Source organism: Rhinolophus ferrumequinum, chromosome 7 (assembly GCF_004115265.2).
Source record: "Rhinolophus ferrumequinum isolate MPI-CBG mRhiFer1 chromosome 7, mRhiFer1_v1.p, whole genome shotgun sequence".
NCBI classification, from domain to species: domain Eukaryota; kingdom Metazoa; phylum Chordata; class Mammalia; order Chiroptera; family Rhinolophidae; genus Rhinolophus; species Rhinolophus ferrumequinum.
In genome coordinates, this window is record NC_046290.1 from 46,530,620 (window position 1) to 46,551,751 (window position 21,132).

The 21,132-nt window shown below is 45.6% G+C and overlaps 1 protein-coding gene across 2 annotated transcripts in view; it reads right to left on the bottom strand.

Moving 5' to 3' along the window:
• FOXD1 (forkhead box D1) overlaps window positions 1–6,502 on the bottom strand; it is a 47,842-nt gene extending 41,340 nt beyond the window's left edge. Inside the window, exons 1-2 of one of the 2 annotated variants that reach the window (XR_004423470.1) lie at window positions 4,026–6,502; window positions 1,961–2,059 (exon numbers count right to left, since the gene is read on the bottom strand). Coding sequence is in view for 1 of the 2 variants with exons in the window: in XM_033109883.1 (XP_032965774.1) it covers window positions 4,055–5,467 (1,413 nt within the window). In the remaining variant the exon portion in view is untranslated. Of the gene's footprint in view, window positions 1–1,452; window positions 2,060–4,025 lie in introns of those variants that run through there. The other variant, XM_033109883.1, reaches the window with a different exon arrangement.
• Between the last annotated feature and the right edge of the window lie 14,630 nt (window positions 6,503–21,132).

A 21,132-nucleotide genomic window follows, 5' to 3' on the forward strand; every position in this document is an offset into this window, starting at 1 on the left:
TGACTTTTCTCAGTCAGTACTAAAAACAGGTGTGAGCAAAATGTGTAGCCAGCAGAGAATTTTTAAACTAAAACGAGAGTCCTTAATTCCTGGCTTTGGGTAGTAAGATCAGATCCCTACCCATCAATAGCAGTTGTAATAACACCGTTGGCTGCTCCAAGCTTGGTCCTCAGACAAGCAAGGAAATCAGAGCCACCGGGGCCATAGAGAGAAAAACAAAACAGGCACAACCACTGGCCTCAGAGAGCCTTTAATAAATGACAGAGGCTGGTATTCCATCAAAATAATCACCTTCCATCAGAATAACCACCTCCCCCAGTTCTCTCAGAGGACAAGCTACAGGAAGAAATGGTGGGTTAAAAAAAAAAAAAACTGTGAAGGGCAGAAGTTTCTCCCAAATGGATGCTTACTACATTTACTGTAAGAATTTTGATAATAAATATACCCAAATTTCAGTTCCATCAGCAGAAAGTTTGGGCAGGGAAGGGCGGCTGAGCAGGGAACAAGGAAGTAGAGATGTGCAAACATAGAGATGCCTCAGTGAGTGAAAATTAGGGGGAAATGGTCCTCATTATTTTTCTTCTCCTCCCCAGTTTCTTTTTCTTTTCTTTTTTTAAGAGGAAGGGAAGTGGCTCTTAAATACACTGGGCATGGGAGAGTAAATACGTTGTTGAGCAGAGCGCTAGTTTCTTACTTTAAAGAAATAAAATAATTACTCAATAGAGAAAAAGAAACCAACCAAGGAACGATCTAAGGTCATGACACCATGTGTGGTACAAGGAGCAATTCAATCCATAAGGGCTTCATTACCCCCGCAATAGATAACATTTGGCTAAATCTAGATGCAGATTAAACCTCCACGGCACAACAGAGCTCTGAATGGAGAGGCTCCGTTTTGTGTGGTCCTTCTCCAAGATCTGCCCGAACCATTAGCCCCAATATATCCCTCTCCCTATTAACTGCAATTCACTCCCGACTGCGCTTCGGTCATTTGTCTCCAGGCTCTACGGGGGCGTTTGATGAGCAGAGAAACGAGGAGAAGGGGAGAAAAGCGTCGGGTTAATGAGTTGTAGCAAATCCACACTTTGTAGTTGGGAGGAGGAGAGCTGGTGGCCAATGTTTGTCCAACTGGTTTATTTTTCGAGACCCAACCTATTGAGGAAGGCTTGTTCAAGCAGACTTCATCCTGACAAACACACAAACATCCTTCTGTTTGCCTTCAAAGAATAGGGAACCAGAGCTGGATTTGCATGCGAATGAGGAGCCCCGGGAGGAGATGTCCTGGCCCATCAAAGGCCGCGGTAGCCCGGCGGCCTTTGTTCCAGCACCTGCTCGCCCGCGCCCCGCGCTCCCAACTCGCGGAGCCCACGGCCCACCGCCCGCTCCTCGCCTGCCCTGCGGTCCTCGCCCAGCGGCCCACGACCCACTCTTCTCACAGGCCACACGTCAATGCACGCGATCCTCACTGCCCCATTGTCTCCTCCACCCGGAGGCCAGGCCCGAAGGGCCAGCAAAGCCGACCGAGGAACCCCAAACTAGGAGAACGAAGGAGCTGAATTCGCAGGACGCAAAACTCGAGACTGGGGCAGGCGGGTCGGGTTTACTTTTCCTTATGGCTCAGGCTCACGATACGCTGGCGGTCTCTCTAGCGCGCGCGGGTAAAGCGGGGATCCGAACTCCGGGACCCAAGCAAGGCCGGCGCTGGATCGCCAGTGCCTACTTGCCATTCCCTTAAAGGCACTGACAATCTCGGAGGTGGGGCCCGGACCCGCACTCTTTTAAAGATGCGGGAATCTGAACAAAGAGAAGGCTTAGCCGGGATTTCCTGCTTTCAGAACATCCAAGCGTCATGCAAATAACAACACATACGTGTTTGTTCTTTCGCTTTCTTCAGCATTACTTTCAGATCGAAATTTCAAATCTCTGCGTGACAGAAGGCTGCAAGGCGCGCCAGCAGTACCTGTGCCGTTTGGGTTCCGCCTGCTAAGGACTCTTCACCCCGGGCGGCAGTGACATCCGGACGTCCTCCATTACCAAAGTCTTCGCTCTCTCAGACGGGCTAGGATAAAAGTAACTTTTGCATGTAAGATTTTGGTCTAATGATACTTCAGTTGGTATTTATATAGTTAGTGGTAAGTTTCAGGATGAGTGTGTATACTTTAAACTCATTTACTTTCAAACGTTTCGTAGAGGGAAAAACAACTTAATTTTGAGGCTGTCGGTTTTTTTTTCCCCCTAAAAATAATCGAGAGGACAGGGCATCAAGAATAAATATCACTGCAAAATATTGGCCTATATAATTCAGTCTTTGTTAACTTGCTAAGTTAAAACTGAAAATTCTCAGAGATATATACCTGACCGGATATTTGAAAAAAATTAAGAAACGAATTTCACCTCCTCTGCAACTCACTGATATTAAGCATTTCAATTATGTATTACACATGCCTTGGTTTTATTTGGAGCTCACAATAACATCTGTAGTCATCAAAACTAGAGTGGGCATTTTTTTCAAAGAACTAAAAATTGCCTGCAACAAGTAGTTAATGAAACACTTTGCATTGGAATAAAAATACCCTAAATCACCTAACTTGTAAAATATAATTAGTTCAATAAACACCTGATGCATATTCATTTTTATTCTTTAAAGAGTGCACTATCCTAAAATTGAAGGTTTCTCTTCCACACCGTTATTCATTTAAACTAGAATTTTGATGTTTGCCTTTTAGAATAAAAACTTTATGCAATTACGGGAGTCCTTTCTGTCATGAAAATAGTATCTTTAAATACCATAACTTTCAACTACAATTTATTTTGTATATTTAAATATTTTCTTATTCAGAACTCTAAAGCTATTTGATGATCATTGTCTATTAAAATTTTAAAACTAAAAATTGCCTACTTGTTTGCTTCCACTGCAGTATAATACTATGTTGCAGAGTTTTTACAGATACATACAATATTGTGCTCAAATGTGACGGGAAATTATTTGAAGTGAGAAGCTCAAAAATAAAAAGAAAAGTTCTATAAAATCATCGTAGGGTAACTGTGGCTTTAATTTTAAATAGCCTCAATGCTCTTCAAAATGGAATAGAATGAGATTTGAAAATGTATCCCAAAGTGACTTATTTGTAGTCATTTTAAAATAACTTCTGGTCTCCTGGAATGGTTTTGATTTAGAAAGTATAAATGAAAAATCACAGCACAATGCTTTTATTAAATTCTCTTTGAAAATAATATTTTCCTTTTCTGTAATGGGTTTCTATTTATCTCACATGGAAACTTTTTTTTAACAGAAAATAAAATAAACTAAGAAGAGGACGACTGAAGCCAATTCTTTAGGTGGGTTTTCTTTGAAAATTAAGCATTTTATTTCTGAAAAAGTGTAAAAATCTTACATTAGAATAGTACAATAATTGCCAGTAAAATTTACAATATTCCTTGTAAAGAATACGCAGTAAGTACAAAATAAAAATTCCGCATGTCTATTATGATACAAAACACAGGTTAAAGTAAGAAATTTTGACTTTTTTCCTTATGTAAACATGTTAATCGTTTTTTCTCCCTTTCCATGAAAAAGTACACCAGGCAAATGTGCTCAAATAAAAACTATTGCTTCGTTGGCATTCTTCGGGACCTTTACTATTTTTGTATTATCCTTCTTTTGAACATTGGTTTTAAAAAAAAAAAACACAAAAAAACTCCTGGACCTGAGAATCTCTAGACCTCAAAAAGGCTTAGATTTTTAAAGATTTCCCAAAAGTCAAGGAAGCCCCTTGTGCCGAGACAGGGCGGACCCTACCAGCACCGTCTTCCTCCCCACCCCAGGTCGAGGGCTGCAGCATAGGGCGATTTTGCATAAATAGAGGGACCTGCAGAGCCTAAAGGCGCGCCCAAGTTGCCGAACATAGTCTCGTCTGAGAATCTGAAGCGGCGAAAACCGGGGCGCGAAGTCGGGAGGGGCCGCGCCGGGAGGAGCGAACAAAACACCAAACCACCAAGATGAAAAAGGGAACCGGGATTCCTACCTTCTCTTTCAAGCGCGCTAACAGCGTTATTAACAATTTGAAATCCTAGCAGTAAAGTTTTCGACACTGGACAGGGCAGTCCCTTGGTGCAGAGTCCCCAGGGCGGCCGACGAGGAGACAGAGGAGGCGGCGGCGGCTGCGGCGGCCACGAGGGAGCGAGTGAGCGCGGCGGCGGGGCCCACGGCCGCCTGAGCCGCGCAGCTGCCGCCGCCGCCACCGCCGCCGGATCCGAGCGCGGGCGCGGGCGGCGCCGCCGCGGGCGAGGGAGAGGGAGAGGCCTGCACGGCGGCGGCGGCCTGCGCGGCGGCGGCGGCGGCGGCGGCCGGGCCCAGGCTGCCCCCGATGATGCTCTCGATGGAGAAGGGCGAGCGCGCCAGCGCCGAGGCGCCCGGCCCGCCCGCCTTGACCGCGGAGGCCTGCAGGGGGCCGGGCAAGGCGGCGCCCAGCGGGTGCGGCCGGTAGCCGAAGGCGGTCCGGGCCAGCTCGGCGGCCGCGCCATGCGGCGGCGGGGGCGGCGGGGGCGAGTGCGGGTGGAAGGCTGCGGCGGCCGCGGCGGCGGCGGCGAACAGGGCGGAGGGCGGCGCGTAGGGCGGCAGCTGCAGGCCGTAGGCGCAGCCGTAGGGGCCGTAGCCGTAGGCATGCGGAGGCGGCGGCGGCGCCGGTGGGAAGAGCGCGGCGGCGGCCGCCGGGTCGCCCGCGCCCCCCGCGCCCCCGGCGCCGCGCAGCAGCAGCGACTCGGCCGCCGCGGCGTTGGGCGGGAGCAGCGGCTGCCGCTTGAAGCGCTTTCTCCGGCGCAGGAAGCTGCCGTTGTCGAACATGTCGGCGGACTCGGGGTCGAGGGTCCAGTAGTTGCCTTTGCCGGGGTTGCCGGGCTCGCGGGGGATCTTGACGAAGCAGTCGTTGAGCGAGAGGTTGTGGCGGATGCTGTTCTGCCAGGCGGGGAACTTCTCCCGGTAGTAGGGGAAGCGGCCGCTGATGAACTCGCAGATCTCGCTCAGCGTCAGCCGCTTCTTGGGGCTCTGCAGGATGGCCATGGTGATGAGCGCGATGTACGAGTAGGGCGGCTTCACCAGCGGGTTCTTGGCGCCGCCACCCGCGCTCCCGCCGCCGCCCCCCGCGCCCGTGCCCGCGCTGCCGCCCCCACCGGCCCCGGCCCCTGTCGCCGGGGCTGGGCCTGGGGGCGCCGGGGAGCCTCCAGTGCGCGGGGCCAGCAGGATGTCATCGTCGTCGTCCTCCTCCTCCAGGTCCTCTAGCTCGTCCTCCCCGGCGTACGAGCGCCGCCGCCGCCGCCGCGCGGGGACAGCCAGCCGGGGCCCGTCACCGCCGCCCTCGTCGTCGTCCTCCTCTTCCTCGTCGTCTTCGTCCTCGCCCTCCCCCACCACGTCGATGTCTGTCTCCTCGGCGAGGCCGGAGGCATCGGACATCTCCGTGCTCAGGGTCATAGCTGTCGCACGGCCGCGGCGAGACGGCGCATAGGGGCGCCGGGCTTCGGGCTCCCGCCGCGCCCCAGCCCGGGTCCCGGGCGGTGGACCCGGCCCCGGGGCGCCACGCTGGGAGCGCTGCCGCTGCTCAAGCTGCGCGCGGGGGCTGCCCGGCGGACGAAGAGGCTCGCGCTGCGACTTTGTAACTCCTGCGCCGCTGCTGTTGCTCGGCGGTCTCTGCGCTCCCTTGGCTCCACGCGCACCCGGCCCGGGCGGGGGACTTGACCTTCCCTACTCCGAACGCCCCTGGTGGGGTCAGTTATGCAGGGAGTGGCAGGGCCCCCGGCGAGCAAGTCAGAGCGTCGGGCGCGAGGAGGATGCGGGACGGGTGAAAGTCTAGGGACAGAACTCGGCGAGGCGAGGGCTGAGTCCAGGAGAGGGCGGACCTTTCCTCGGCTTATAGCAGAAGGAAGCCTGTCACATGGTGTGCACGTCAGAGCACTGCAGAGGGAAAGGGAAGAAAGCCTAGGAAATCAGCCCAGCTCTGGAGAGAACGTTCACCCGTAGGAGGGAGCAGGAACTGGTAAGAGAGGGGAGGAGAGAAAACCCGACCATTCCTTGCCACATGGGCTGAGACCTGAAGTACGGGCTGGCTTGCGATATCTGGACTCAGGGCAAGTTACAGTTCCCAGCCTTCGTCTCCAGTTAGCCCTCAATCCTAACTTCAGAAGTACTCCTGTGATGCGACGGTTTGACCAGTCCACGTCCTGTAGGAACCGTCCAGCCGAAAAATACCCCTCTCCCGTCATCTGAGGTGGTCCCTCGGAATGGCTCTGAGGTCTGTTGGGTTGTCTCGTCTCCCACACTGAGCCAGCGGCTCCTCATCTAATCTGATGAGAACACCCCCACACCCCCGTTTAAGCACAATAATTGTTTATTGACCTTTTAACCTGTCCCCTTCAGTTCTTCTCCAAAGACGTTTGTTTTCCACCATCTGTTAATAAAAATGCTGTTAGGCTGGCGTTTTTGTCACTTATCTGCAATTGAATGCCCTAGGAACATGACAGCTAAACTAAGCCATTCTAATGAGAGGATCCAAAATTTTTCATTTGAATAAAGAAACTAATCATTGAATGCAGAGAAGAAATATAAACATTTCAGTGACAACCCAGATGCAAAAAAATGCACCTAGGAACGACTCGGAAAAGTTATTTCATAATAACTTTTGATAACTACAGTAAGGGACTCCGTAGTTATCAGAAAGAGGAACATTCTAATCAACACTTCACGGTACTCTCAAAATACTTAAATTACTATAAGGTATACACACGTCTCTTAGTAATAGAAACTACAATAATAAATAAAAACTTTCAGACCAGCTTTTTAAAACTTTTTTTTAATTCACTAAATATTTCCAATAGCTAGTAGTGAAAAGAAACGAAATATTTTTTTAAAAAAGTAAGATTCAAGTTCTATGCAACTAAATTTTTCTTTTCAGGTGACAAGGTAGTGAACCGAAATAATTCAAATATGATTCTATTTTAAGTACACCTAGCTTTGTCACCAACTCTATTTTGGCTAGTGGAAAAAGTCCTAATAGCTTGTGGAATTCACATAGCCATACCTTTTTGATTTTTGCATTTCCTAAAACACTTCTATTTCAAAGTTAGAAACTTGCTTCAAAATTTTAGCTTTCTGATTAAAAGGACCACTTGACAAGAACTGAGAATCAAAACTCAATGGCTTTCTACAAGAACAATCGTCAGCTGCCCCGTGTATATCATTTTATCGAGCAAGCACTTTTCACCTTTTTAAACGTTTCATTTACTCCCCTTATGAATCACAGAGCCTCAAAAATAAACTGTTCCCCCATCTAAGACTTCTTTTAAAATCGAGTTTTTGTTGCTGAGGACAGCTACCAACCAGTTACACTTACAAATGACCCATAAAGTCCATCATAGATCTTTGAAAGAGCTATAAGAATGTCTCAAAGTTCTGAATAAATTATTTTTCATTGGCTCGTTTGATATATGGTTGAACCATTTAATTATTGTAATGGGTTCAGGATTAACCTGAGCCAACATTAATCAGCACTATTAATCAGGCAACTACACTGATTTGTTGATGTAGCCAGGAGTCCTTACCAAAGGGTTCACTTTTACATTTGAAAGTTTGTTTTATAAGTACTACTCAGTCGATATCTAAATAAACACCAAGATTTCACTGGACTGAGGGTTGCTGTGTGGCGAAGTATTTAAAGATAAAACGGAGAGGAAGAATTTGTTCGCCTACAATTAGTTACTTCAGATGATCAATTACAGCCGTCATTCCGTTCTTACCACTTCCCTGAACTTGTCTGTCCAAGAAGAGTGGGAAGATGGACTTGGATTTCCGAATGGAACTGTCCGAAGTTTCCTCCTCAAAGGGTTAAAGGGCTCTTCCCTGGAAACGTTTAACAAAACGTGGCAAATTATCTTCTGGCCATTCAGGAGTAAGTGTTAGGATTTACCGAAGGTCAGAGCGAAAGATCAACCCTGGAGGAGCGCTGCAAGGACAGAGTGTTAACAGAGATTTGAGTGAGCTTTACTAAAGCCCCACATTTGGGCAGTCCATTTGCTTTGTTTGCTTTAGTAAAGCTACGCATTTGTATGTCATTTTTAGCTCTTCGCTCACGAAAGTCCCCGAGTGTGAAAACCCAAGCATTTCATTTCCCTCGCGTCCCCTTTCGCCCCCTCGTTCCCCACCCACCATCCTCCCTCTCAAACGCGCACCCAGCTCTCGGCCGCGGCTAGGAAATCGCCATCCCCACCCCCTCGAGCCGGTACAAAGACGAGACACCTTTCGGTGAGGCGGGCCGGGGACGACCCCCCTACCGCGCGCCGGGCTCGCGTGGACGTGGAAATCCGCGAGGCTCCTGCGGCGCTGGGTTGAGACCGCGTGGGGGAGGGCTGCCCCCTGGCGGCGGAGCGGCGCCGTGTTGGCCCCGGCGCTGGCCGGGATCCAGAGCTAGCCAAGCCGCCGGTGCTTTGAGTGTGGCCCGCCGACGCCCAGGCTTCACTCCCACTGCGTTTAGGGCGGCTGGGCCTTTTCCTTTTTGAGGCCCCACCTCCCCTTCTCAGGAGCGACTGGGCGGGCGCGGAGGAGTTTCTTGGACTACAGCTTGCGGACGGTTTGGGCGCTCCAGGAGCAACCCCCACCCTGCCCCGGGGGTACCAAGTCTCCGCAAGGAGACTGTGGGACCATTGGGAGGCGCTGCCTCAGACCTTTGCCCTCCGGCCTTCGACCGAGAGCTCCGTACCGTCCAGGGGTCTCCGACGAGGGGCGAAAGTAGCAGAGACCTGGGGGCGTAAACTCCCGCGGCGGAAACCAGGACAACTCTCAGGCCCCTAGCGCAGCCCAGGAATTGACCCACGAACGTGAACATGAACGTGTCTCTAAACTTGGTGGATACTTTGGGCAGCGTCCCTCCTGGAAGACTCGTTCCACAAGCCTGTATTCAGACGTTGAATACTTGTGCCTGGCACTCGGTTCTGGAGAGAGAAAGAATAAAACGCGGAGTCAGCGGTGTGAGGGTGCGCACAGTATCCTAGGAGAGCCAGGTGAGTGGATAATTATGCCCGATGAGAAGTGCTTTCTGAGTCCCCCAGACGAAAGTGAGCGAGGCCTCCGGGTCCCTGCCTGTCCTTGGTCCCGTTCGTTCATTCTGCCCTGCCCTTGCTTGTGGCTCTACGCCTCGTCCCTCCTCTTTTTAAACTCAATCTTCTGGAGGACAAAACGGGCTCTATTCATTGCTTTTTGGTTTTGAAGTGTTAAAATACACATCGCATAAAATGTACTAATTTAAGTGTACAGTTCAGAAGCGTGGAGTACCTTCACATTGAAGCAACCATCAGTACTCTCCATTTCCAGAACTTTTCCATCATACCAAACTGAAACTCTGTAGCATTAAAGAATAACTCCGTTCCTCCCACCCCTTCGGCCCCCACCCCCAGCTCCTTGGCAACCAGGATTCTACTTTCCCTCTATGAATTTGAGTACTCTAGCTACCTTATATAAGTAGAATCATACAATATTTATTCTTTGTGTCTGGTTTGTTTCACTTAGTATAATGTCTTCCAGCTTCGTCATGTTGTAGCATGTGTCAGAATTTCATTCCTTTTACAGGCTGAATAATATTCCATTGTATGCATATACCCCATTTTGTTTATTCATCCACTGATGGACATTTGGGTTATTTCCTCCTTTTCTGTTCGTTTTTGAACCTCTACTCACCTAGCTCTTTGCAACGCTGCATGCAGTAGGCACTCAATAAAGTTTTGTTTGTTCATTTTCCTATTCTTTTTCACCTCAGAAATAATCAAAGAAACCCCATTGTCCTAACAGAGCACACGCATTAGGGAAGTCACAGTAATGGTTTCTGCCATGCCCTTCTGAATTTGTGACCTCAACTTGCTCACAATTTTAACTTTTCAGACTTAGACTCTGCACTTTATCTTCAGTAAAAAAAAGTAGGAGTTAGGAGTCTGTCAAAATTAGTTCCAGACAAAATTGTGATCATCCCTCCACACACATGCTTTTTACATTCTTCTTATTCCTTATTACCTGTCCTAAACCTTGAAGGTTTTCTGTGGCTGTCGAGGGCCCTCCACTGGGCATTTTCCTGTGATGTACTATTACTGCCCATGAATGTTGGTTCACACATGCCACTAAGCTAATTTCAAGGTCACAACAACTGGAGAAGTGGTTCCCTCCATATGATGGCTGAGGAAACAGATTTTCAGTTGCTGCTAGCTGTCATGGAGGCGGTAATGGCAGAGCAGAGGCTTCCATCATCCTGTCCCAGTTCCAGAAGCCTCTCCCAGTGCAGGACACCAACACCATGGGCCAGGCTCTTTCCGCCTCTGAAACCTGTTCTTCAGGGCAGTTAGGTAGTCTGAAAATAAATTCAAGGCAAGATATGACTGGCTGGCTGTGGATTGTGCTCCTCCAAAGAGTAGGTACATTAACCTAGGAATTCTGTTGATAGAATGCCCTCAACCAGTTTCAAATGGTGGGTCTTCAGGCAGTTTAGTTGAGAGGTGAGATTCCTTCGTGAAGAAGCTATTTTATTGGTCTCCTGGGTCTCACTAGGCAGTCTATGCTTGCATAACCAGGGTAGGAATAAAAATATATGTACAAAAACTATATGTACAAAAAAATAACCAGAATAGGAATAAAAATTTATGTACAAAAATGTTTGTTGCAGTTCCTTAAATAAATGTTTCATGGCAGGATTCAGAAATCCTCAAGAATTCAGAATGTCAGCAAAGGTCTAAATCTGTATTTTATAACAGCAAAATTATTTACACTGACTCAGGAATTTTCATTACCACAGTTAACCTGGACTAGCCCTCCTGCCCCAGCACACACCAACACAGAGACTTATTTAGCGCTGGATCTCAGTGGTTTGCAGTGGCACATGTTTAAATGTTGCACTCCAGAATCCAAAGTTCAAAAGCTTTTTTTCATATCATGAATTTAATTGGAAAATACACACGTCTCCATTCCAGAGAAGACTCCTCCTTTTGGGGACTACCTTCAATACAAGATCCTCAAGAGTCCAGGTTTGTGGCTCTGTAAACTTCCAGAGTTTGTTTACAATGTTTAATAAGTTAATTTCCTGGAAATATAGTAGTTTTAAATCTAACATAAAAATTGAAAAAATAATACTATCATGCCTAGACGGGTGCATTTACTTATTTTTTTCTTTGTAGTTTCACCCAGGGGATGTCTGTGAAGAGAAATCTCTCTGCTTGGGAAAGATTGAGCTCCCTAAAGTGATTCTAGGGGTGCAGCTGACTACACAGAAAATTAAAAGGAAGCTTATAAGACCATGAGAAAGCTTTGTCATGAATTGTAATTTCTTGTATATTTAAAACGTATGCAGTAACCAACCTTCTCTCTCTCTCTCTCTCTCTCTCTATTGCCTGATGTCTAGGCTTAAATTAAGACTGAACTGTCTGCTCCACATATGCAAATACACTGGAACCTTGTCCACCCAGGGGGCAACGCTTCACCTGACATTATGATCTGACACCAAGCTGGGGGGTGAGGGGGGGGGGTGGAGGTTCCTTGCAGTGAGTATGAATAGCATAGGTTCCTTGCAGGGAGTATAAATAGTATAGGCCGCTGTGCATTCTCCGGATCTTCCACTAGAGGCTCCTGTGAGTCAATCGCCTTTGCTGGAAAGCTTTGTTGGCTAGCCTTCCAGAGTAGAAAAAACTCGGAAAGGGATTGAACCCCAAATTTACAAAAGAGTAATTACAAATAATGAATGATCACTAGTAATAAAAGACATCCAAATTAGAATGTCTTAAAATGCCATTTTCCTCTATCAAATTAGCAAATTACCGGAGGATGATGGGCCTTATGGTAGGAACTGGATCATATGCTGCCTGTGGAAGTTGTAAAGTGGTACAAACCTTCTAGCAAACAATCTGGGGATACAAAGCTTGGATCTTAAGTGCCCTTCTCTTTGATTCTTTCCTTCAAAGATTCTATCCTAAGGAAATAACCAGGATAGGAATAAAAATTTAAGTATAAAAATGTTTGTTGCAGTGATTTTTTTAAAGGAGCAAAATTAGAAACATTCTAAACGCCCAAGAGTTCACTATATTACTATATATACTTACAATGGAATATTTTGCAATCATTAAAAATTACTAACCAGTTTTAATAGCTTGCAAAAATCTTAAGATTAGTGGTAAATGAAAATAGATAGAAAATTATATATGCTATTATACAAATTATTTAATATACTATACATGTAAATAGTATGACTGGAAGGAAATACACTAAACGATCCATTGATTATTTCTCAGAAGTGAAATTGTGGATGGTTTTTATTTTGTTATTTACATTGTACTTTTCTATGTTTTCCAAATTTTTCACAATGAGCAATTTCCAAATTGTTTGGTTGAGACACCTGAGGAGCCCAATTAGTGTAAAAGAAAGACTACACACTGAACAGTTTACATCATCGGAAGCATAATTATTGGAACACACACCAAGAATTTAAAAAGCATGATAAATATATTAAGAAAGGGAACTTATCAGCAACATTAAGCAAGTAAAATAAAATAAAAACCCTAGTGGGAACATTAAGTATGAAGAAGGTAATAGATGAAATAAAGAACAGATGGAATAAACAGCAGAATGGATACTGCTGAAGAATGGATTGAGGTTGGAGATTGTTTTGAGGAAGTCTTCCAAAGGGAGCTTTGAGAGGACAAAATTCTGGCTCATGAAGTCAATTTAGTGGGTTGCAATCAGCACTGAGAGAGAATAGACTAGGATGGGGGAGGATGGGATGAGATGAGACAGGATGGGGTGGGGTGGGATAGAAGAGAATGGAATGGAACAGAATAGAGTAGAATAGAAAATATGACTGCATGGCACGTAATAATACTGGAATAATAGTTTGGGAAACTTTTACTTCAGCTATTTATATATTTTTAATGTATATGTGTACACTGAGTTACTATGTAAAATAAATCTCAGTGTGGGTCACAATAAAAAATGTTTAAATGCTACTATTTTAAAAGAATATATTTACATTACAGTTTTGCTCTTCTTTTCTCACTTCTCTGAGACTTTGCTCATTAATAATCATCTCTTAACTCTCATCTCAGCTTACAAACATGTTCCAACCCCTTGTAGCTAAAAATAAAGAACAAGTAAAAATGTTTCTCTCTTCTGTGCCAACGCCAACTAGTTTCCTTCTCCCCTTCCTTTCACCACCTAACTTTTTAAAAGGCTGGTTTGTTCCCATTGCTTCCATGTCATCTCAGGCTTACAGACAACATTTCCCGCACGTTTGATAACTAGAGTCTGATGAACACAGCTCCTCAGCGCAGATGGGTCCATGTCTTTTTCCCTGACCCTGCTTGTGAGGCTTCAGACACTTAATCTATGAGGGAGTCAGGTTGGCACGGCTGCCTAGTTTAGTTGATTTCAGATCTTGCCACCAGATTTCAGAATCTGCTTCCCAATTGCTTCTTCTGGAACAGCCAATGCTTCTCGCCCCAACAGGTTAGCACTTTTGCTTTTTGCCTTGGTACCTGTCTCCAAATGAGGCAAGTACTGCCTTGTGGACTCCACGATTTCTCCCCTGCTCCAGGCACACTGCACTAACCTTGCTAATGAACTCTCAACCATTTGGGAAGTCGTTCTGAAAAATCCTACTTTCACTCCTGAATCTCTGCTCCCTGTCCTGTGTAGTTTGTCTAAAACGTATCCATTAGTGGCCTATTATATTGACTCATGGCAGGGTCACCTACTGTTTCTGATTCACATCTGGCCCTTATGTCATGAAGGGCCTAGAAAAGTAGGCACCATCCTCTGGGAGCTAAGGTCCCTGATGGTTCCAACAAAAATACCAGCCATGTCAGATAAAATTTTGTGAACAAAGATAATTTTAAATATGTGTTGCCATATGCTATGTAACAAATTATCCCCAAATTTAGGGCTTGAGACAACCATGTCACTATGCTCAAGACTCTTGTGAGTCAGGAATTCACAAAAGGCAGAGAGGAGTTGATACGTCTCTGTACCACAATATCTCGAAGGGTTGGAAGGCTGGGGTGAGCCAAGGTTGGAAACAGGAATTATCTGGAGGTGTTTTTATTCTCATCTCTAGCCATTAATGGTAGCTATCAGCTGCGATTATAGACTAGAACACCAACATGTGACTTTTTCAGGTGGCTTGGGCTTCTTCACAGCATGGCTGACCAATCTCCCAAGAGGAGCTATAATGCTTTTTATGTCCTAGCCTAGGAAGTCACAAATGTCATTTCCATAGCAGTCACAAGCCACATAGATTCACGGGAAGGAACTGTATTATTTTATTAGGGCTGCCATGACAAAATATCACATACTGGGTGGCTTAAACAACAGAAATGTATTATCTCACTGTTCTGGAAGCTAGAAATCCAAAATTAAGGTGTTGGCAAGGTTGGTTCCTTCTGAGAGCTGTGAAAGAAGGATCTGCCCAAGTCTTTTCTCCTTGGCCTGGAGATGGCTTCTACCTATGTCTCTCTACATCGTCATCCCTTTTCGTGTGCCCAGTGCCCAAATTTCCCCTCTTTATAAGGACATCAGTCTTGTTGGATTAGGGCCTACCCTAATTACTTAATTTTAACTTGACAACCTCTGTAAAGACCCTATCTCCAAGTAAGGGCACATTCTGAGGTACAGGGGTGAGGACCTCAACATGCGAATTTTGAGGGAAATACACCTTAGGCCATAAAAGGAACACAGACCCTAACTCGCAAGGGGAAATGTGTCGAAGTCACCATGTAAAAAGTGCAGGTGGGAAATACTGTTACCGTCATCTTTGGAACATATAATCTGCCACTTTTATATGTTTCAAATTTTTATAGTGGTCAGAGAGTTCAAATACTAACTGTTTGGTTCCAAACAAAACACCTGGAAACTTTATGGATGACTCTTTCCTCAGGCAATGAAAGGCTGTACTTCAAAAACTAGACTTCCTCCCAGAACTTTCAGCAAATTATTATTTCTGGCTCTGGGATTTGCTCTACTTTAAGCTTCTTTGCTGATTTGCTTATTTGTAGTAGACACTCACTATTAGTGCCTGTAGTTCAGCCTTGACTGATCTTGTCTTCACTCAGAGGAATTCAGGCTTGTTAGTTTTATTTTACTTGCAAAGCACATTTAAACATGTATTATTATCAAATCTTAGGAAAAACAAACATTAATAAGTACCTACTATAACAATAAATTGTATCATGCCTCATTTGTTTGCCATTATTGTTACCACTTGAGAGGACACTTACGGTGCAAAATAAACTTTTCACAGAGGTGGGGCTCCTGTCAAACCCAGACTGGTATTGGTAACAGTCTTACTGCCCCAAAGCACATCAGGAAATTTTCTGACACACCAACTATTGAATAAAGATTGCAAAAAAAGTGAGTCTCAAAAATCTAAACATTCCTTTAAACAGTGGGGTAGAAAAAAGTGGAGTAGAGATCTAGTTACACACAATCTTCTGGGCTAACCTCCAAATTGCCTTTTTAGTACTTGCCGCTTGGCTTTTCCTAGCCCTTTTTCTCCTGGTCGGCCTTGCCTTTCCTGCTCACTTGGGGAACACACAGCACAGGGCCCACCGAGACCTACTGAATTAAAATGTCTGGAGGTGGGGCCCAGGACTTAGTTTTGGAAGTTCCCCAGGAAATTCGGGTGATCCACTAGGTTTGCCAACTGGTACAGGGCTGTGTGATCAAATTCAAATTCCTTAAGCTTAGCCTAAAAAGACCCTCACCCCTGCCCAACCTCACGATTCCCCATTAAACAACCCTGAACGACTGATAGCTCACAATACTGGATAGGATGCTTCACCCCACTGGGCCCTTGCTCAGGCTAAAAACCCTCCACCCACATTGACTGCCAAACAACTTCCTTTTTGTCCAAAATCCAACTCTCATGTCTGCTTCCCTGGTGACCACATTTCCACCCCCATCCAGAGTTAATCCTTCTCTCTTCTCATTCCACCTGCACCTGGTTCACACAGCAATTGGCACGTGGTATAGAAATAGACTTGCTCACTTCTCTCCCCTGCTGGAGTGTGATCGACTTGAAGGTAGGTTCCATGCCATCTTCGCCTTAGTATTCTCAGCATCTAACCCCAGGCAGAAGTGAATTAGAATAAACTGCTTTTATGGGGGTAGGCAGTGGAGTCCTTTGTTTCTCAGTAGTATTACCATATTCGGGTAGGCCACAGTGTGTTTTGTTGCTTGGCCTGGCCCTGATGTGAGCAGGGCGATTTTCTTTCAGCCTTTAGCACAGCATACGCTTGCTCTTTCCTTCAGCAAGAAAGCAGGTTTCTATAAACAGTAAAATAGATTTCACCCGCGGATACAACAAACTTGAAGGATATTTGCATCCAAGGAAAAACTCCCAAGCCAACTGCTCTCCCTGGTCTGTCCTGGCATGGACACTTGCCTTCCCTCCTTTTCCCTCTCATTTTCATACTTTCATTTCACATCCCCGACAACAGGGGCCGACATTTGCTTTCTATAGCCTGCCTGCGCTCCTGTTACCTCTTCTTCGCTTGTAACTATGACCAAGATTGCAGCTGCACCCCATAACTGACTCTCCTAGTTGAATGCCACCAGTTTCCAGCCAACAAAAGCTTCGCAGATAATATAAAAACTCAGTCACCCCGAAAGCTGTGGCTGGAAACTGGAGACTTGGTATTGTCCAACATCCAGAGGACGGAAGTCTTTGCTTCTTGCTCTGGCTGGTCCCTGGGGGATGGTAGGCAGGACCCCTCACACGACAGCAATGATGACACAGTGGTGGTTCTCAGACTTTAGGGTGCACCCCAGTCACCTGGAGGACTCGTTCCAACACAGACTGCTGTATCCCACCCCCGGAGCTGCTGATTCAGTGGGCCCGAGGTGCAGCCTGAAAATCGGAGTTCTAAAATGTTCCTAGGGGATGCTGATGCTGGACCACTGTGAACCACTGGGGTAGAGAGTGTCTGGAGCGGTCCACGCTACCACTGATTTGTTAAATCTACACCAGTGGTTTCCATACTTGTCTTCATATTAGACATACTAGAATCAACTGGGGAGATTTGAAAACTTTGGCTGCCCAGGCTGCATTCCATTGTAAATCAGAATCTTTGAAAGTGGCACAAAGATATCAGTATAATTAGAAACTTCCCAAGAGCTTCCAATGTGCAGGCAAACTTGAGAACCCGTCATCTAGACCAGCAGTTCTCAGCCTTGGCTGAAAATGAGAATCACATGGGGAGTTTTTAAAGCTTTTCCTGCCAGGAGCTCCACCCCAAACCAATGAAATCAAAATATCTGGGTGTGAATCCTGGGCTGCCTTCCTCTCTCCTCCCCTCCCTTATTTCCTTCTTTCCATCCTTCCTTCCTGTTTCCCAGATTTTTCTAAGGTTTAGCCAGTGTTGGGAATTTGTTAATCTGAATTTAGTGTACCCCTATTATAACGTTATTTCTGTGCTAGCTGATAAATCCCTTCTTATTTTGAAGAAAAGAGATTGGGGTAATTACTTTTACTTTTTGAAAACTAGAGGGGACTGATCTGAATAATCTGGGTGGGGGTGGGGGCAGGGGAACAAATCTGTCTTCCGGGCAGATCCCGGAGCATCAGGGCCAGGCCTCTGACAATCACGGAGCAGCTCTTCTCAGAACCGGCCCTGGATGTGGAGCGTCAGCATCACCTGGGAGCTTGTTGGAAATTCATTCTCAGGTCCTGCTCTGAAAAGTCTCAGGGTGGGGCTCTGGAATCTGTGTTTCAACAAGTGCTCCAGGTGATTTGGCGCATGGTAAAGTTCGAGAACCACTGACCGGGAGGACAGCAGTGGGGAAATTAAGATCTTTGATGTTCCATTGCTGATGTGGACTCATCTCTTTTTTTTTTTTTTAACACACCCTCCCCACACTACCTCTCAAAAGGAAGAGTATGGCAGCCACAGCGGCAGCAATGCCAGCAGCTGCCTGACTTTATGCCATGTGTGTCAGTGTGACAGGGGGACAGTGAAACTTCCACCACCCCATGTGGGGATGGGCTTCCACCTTGACATTTGTGGTTAGTCTTAACACGTGGTTTTTGTGTCCTTAACCTCATGGCCACAGGGAATCCCCAAATTCTGAGAGCCATGAGCACTTAGTGGACATTCCGAGATGGCACTGCCACCCCAATGCGATTAAAGTGTCTTGGGAGGTGCTTTGGGGCTCCTGTTTGCCTATCTTCTGTTTTCCATTTCCTCACCAAATGGGGTCACATACTCTCCAATTTTTAATGCAAGCTACAACACATGAGCCTGCACAGCCCGAGTTGGAGGGAGGCCCCAATGGATTGAACCCGTCAGTATTTTATCAGAAGCCAGAGCCTTCCTCTCAGCTTGGAGACCAGCAAAAGAGAATGCAGCTCAATTTTTTGCTGAGAAGCCTTTATCAAGGGTTAGCAAGACCCTCAGGCAGTGTGAGGCCCCAGGCCCTATCTGAACGGAATCAGACCACACACAAAATGTGTAGTGACACCTGTAGAATGAGTAATTCCTTTTCTTGTGTTCTCAGCAGGAAGGGAACCTACTGTTATGGAGCATATACTGATTCTCAGGATTTTACATACACGGTTTTACTTAATCCCCACAAGAACGTTGTCAAGGTGGTAGTATTATTTCTACTTATGGGAATACAAACATCAAGGAAACAAGTTCAGGGGGATTGATTGATGTCCCTGAAACCCCACAGCCAATACACTGAGATTTACTCTCTCACTGTTACCCGTCCGGCCCATCTGGGGGTATCTCTGCCGTCCACACCACACATAAATGCCAGCCCTGGCTTATTTCTACCACTAACGCATTGCGTTACACTTCCTGATATAAACGTTGAAAATGAATACAAATTTAAAAAGAAAGCAGCATAAACATGTGCTGGGTTTTGAGAGGTGGTTCTTGGGATGCTCTATACCAATCAAAGCGTGAGCAAGGAAGAATTTATGAAAGGCAACTTAGCTGTAATGGCATCAGAAATCACCCTGATTCCTAGTACCTTCTTGGGTCTGTTCTCCTTTGCTGTCCAGCTCTCCAGCTTCCTACCCCATCAAGAACTTTTGTCAGATCTCCAGCCGAGCTGGCCACGACTAATACCACAGCCAGCCTCTTTCGGACACTGTGCTCTCCCCCTTGACTGAGCTCCCCTTTCTCCCACACTCCATTCCAATTTCCACCTGTGTGTGAACAATCCACCTGTACTGAACACTCTATTCTTTTAAAACCTTTGCCATTAAAACAGTAAAAATGAAAATTTCATTATTTTTTTTGGCAAGTCCTTAATTGCTGTGGAACACATATATATTGGAGGTTTTGTTTTCTTTTTCTTGTGTGCATTGCCCTTTCGCGTTCTTTACTCACCCTGTCTTTGGGAGTAATATTGATATATTAGAACTCTATTTTTAATGATAGTATTAACCTTCTGTCATAAATGAGCAAATACTTTATCGCAATTTATCCTTTGACTTTGGTTGTTTTTGCAGCAGAGCAGTTTTACGTGGTCAAATCTATGGTTTCTTCCTTCAGGGTCATTCTTAGAAAGACCTTTCCCACACTACACTGTTAAAAATATTTCCCAATCTTATTATGTATTTTTTATGTCTCACTTTTTACATTTAATCCATTTGACATGTATTTTGTTATAAGATATGGAAAAGGACTCTAGAGTTAACTTTCCCCTCACATGGATAGCCAGTCATTCAAACACTATTTATTGAGTGATACATACTTTCCTCAGCAATTTAGAGTACCACCTTTATCATGTGATAAAGTATTCAATATCGTATACTCAATGTTTGCATGATCTCCAGTTTCTTTCTAGACTCTCTAGTCTTTCCATCGATCTATCTAATCTTGTGCCAGTATCACACTGGTTTAATTTCTGCAGTTTTGTGATATGTTTTAATATCTGGCAGAGCTAGTTCGTTCCTTCTTTAGTAACACTTTTCAAATATTTCTTGACTACTATTGAACATTTATTTTTCCAAATTAACTTTGGAATTATTTTTGTCAAAGCTTGGCTTTTCCACTTACTGTTCCAGAAATACCTGGGTCCACCTCTCTTTGATTCCTCTTTCCAGTATTCAATAATCATTATCTGTGCCTACTCTTAACCTGGCCCTGTGCTAGGCACAGGAGATATAAAATGAATCTGACCCAATCCCTGCCCTCAAGAGGCTTAGAATCACACGTAGGAAAAGAATATCTACAAACAGGTGGATTACGTCACGATATCTGCTGTGGGGATGACTGAAAAGGGTATAGTACTAAGGATGGTTTGGTATGTCTCCTAGGTGAAGGGGGTGGAAATGGAAATAGCAAGAGGTCACCAGTGCTTCACCTCTGGGCCTAGTAAGTGGACTCACATAAATGACCATGATTACTATGCAACATTGGAATGTTAAGGTTCCAAAGGTAAGTTTTTAGGGACTTAAAACAAAAGTTTACATTCCATCTTAGCATTGTCCAGTGCAGCCTGCAATTCCAGTTTCTTCCCCCCATATGCCCCATGCTAAAGCTTCCTCTCAGATTATGTCTCCCATGCTGGCAATAGTGCAGCCCTCCCCTATTGCATGGCCCTTAATGTCTTTCAAAGCATTCTTTACTTGTTGTATATAATCTAAAATCCCCCACAGTCTGTGAGGTGAGCAAATATAATTTCTATTTGAGAGATGTGTAAATAGATGTTTTACAAAGCTAACACATAAAGTACGTGATTTTGTGTAAATGGATGTTTAGAAATGCTAACACGTAAGTTAAGTGATTTGTCTAAAGTGCTAGGTGACAGAGCCAAACCTAGAAGGGAAGTCTCAGATTCCTGGGCCAGTTCTCTTTCTATCACACGCTGTGGCCTACCGAGTACGCCCAATCATCTGTTTAAGGCGGTTCTAATAATACCATTCAGCCTACAAGAGGATGTGTCTAAAACTCCAGTATCTCTCTCTTCTACCCTTCACCGCCTGCCTCTGTAATGAAATGGGGATTCGCCTTTCTTTCTACTTCTACATCTAAAACAGGGAATTGGGGAGAGGAGGAAAGAGGCTAGGACAAGAATGGGACAAGGATCTCGATGGAGGCCGAAAAACTGAAGCA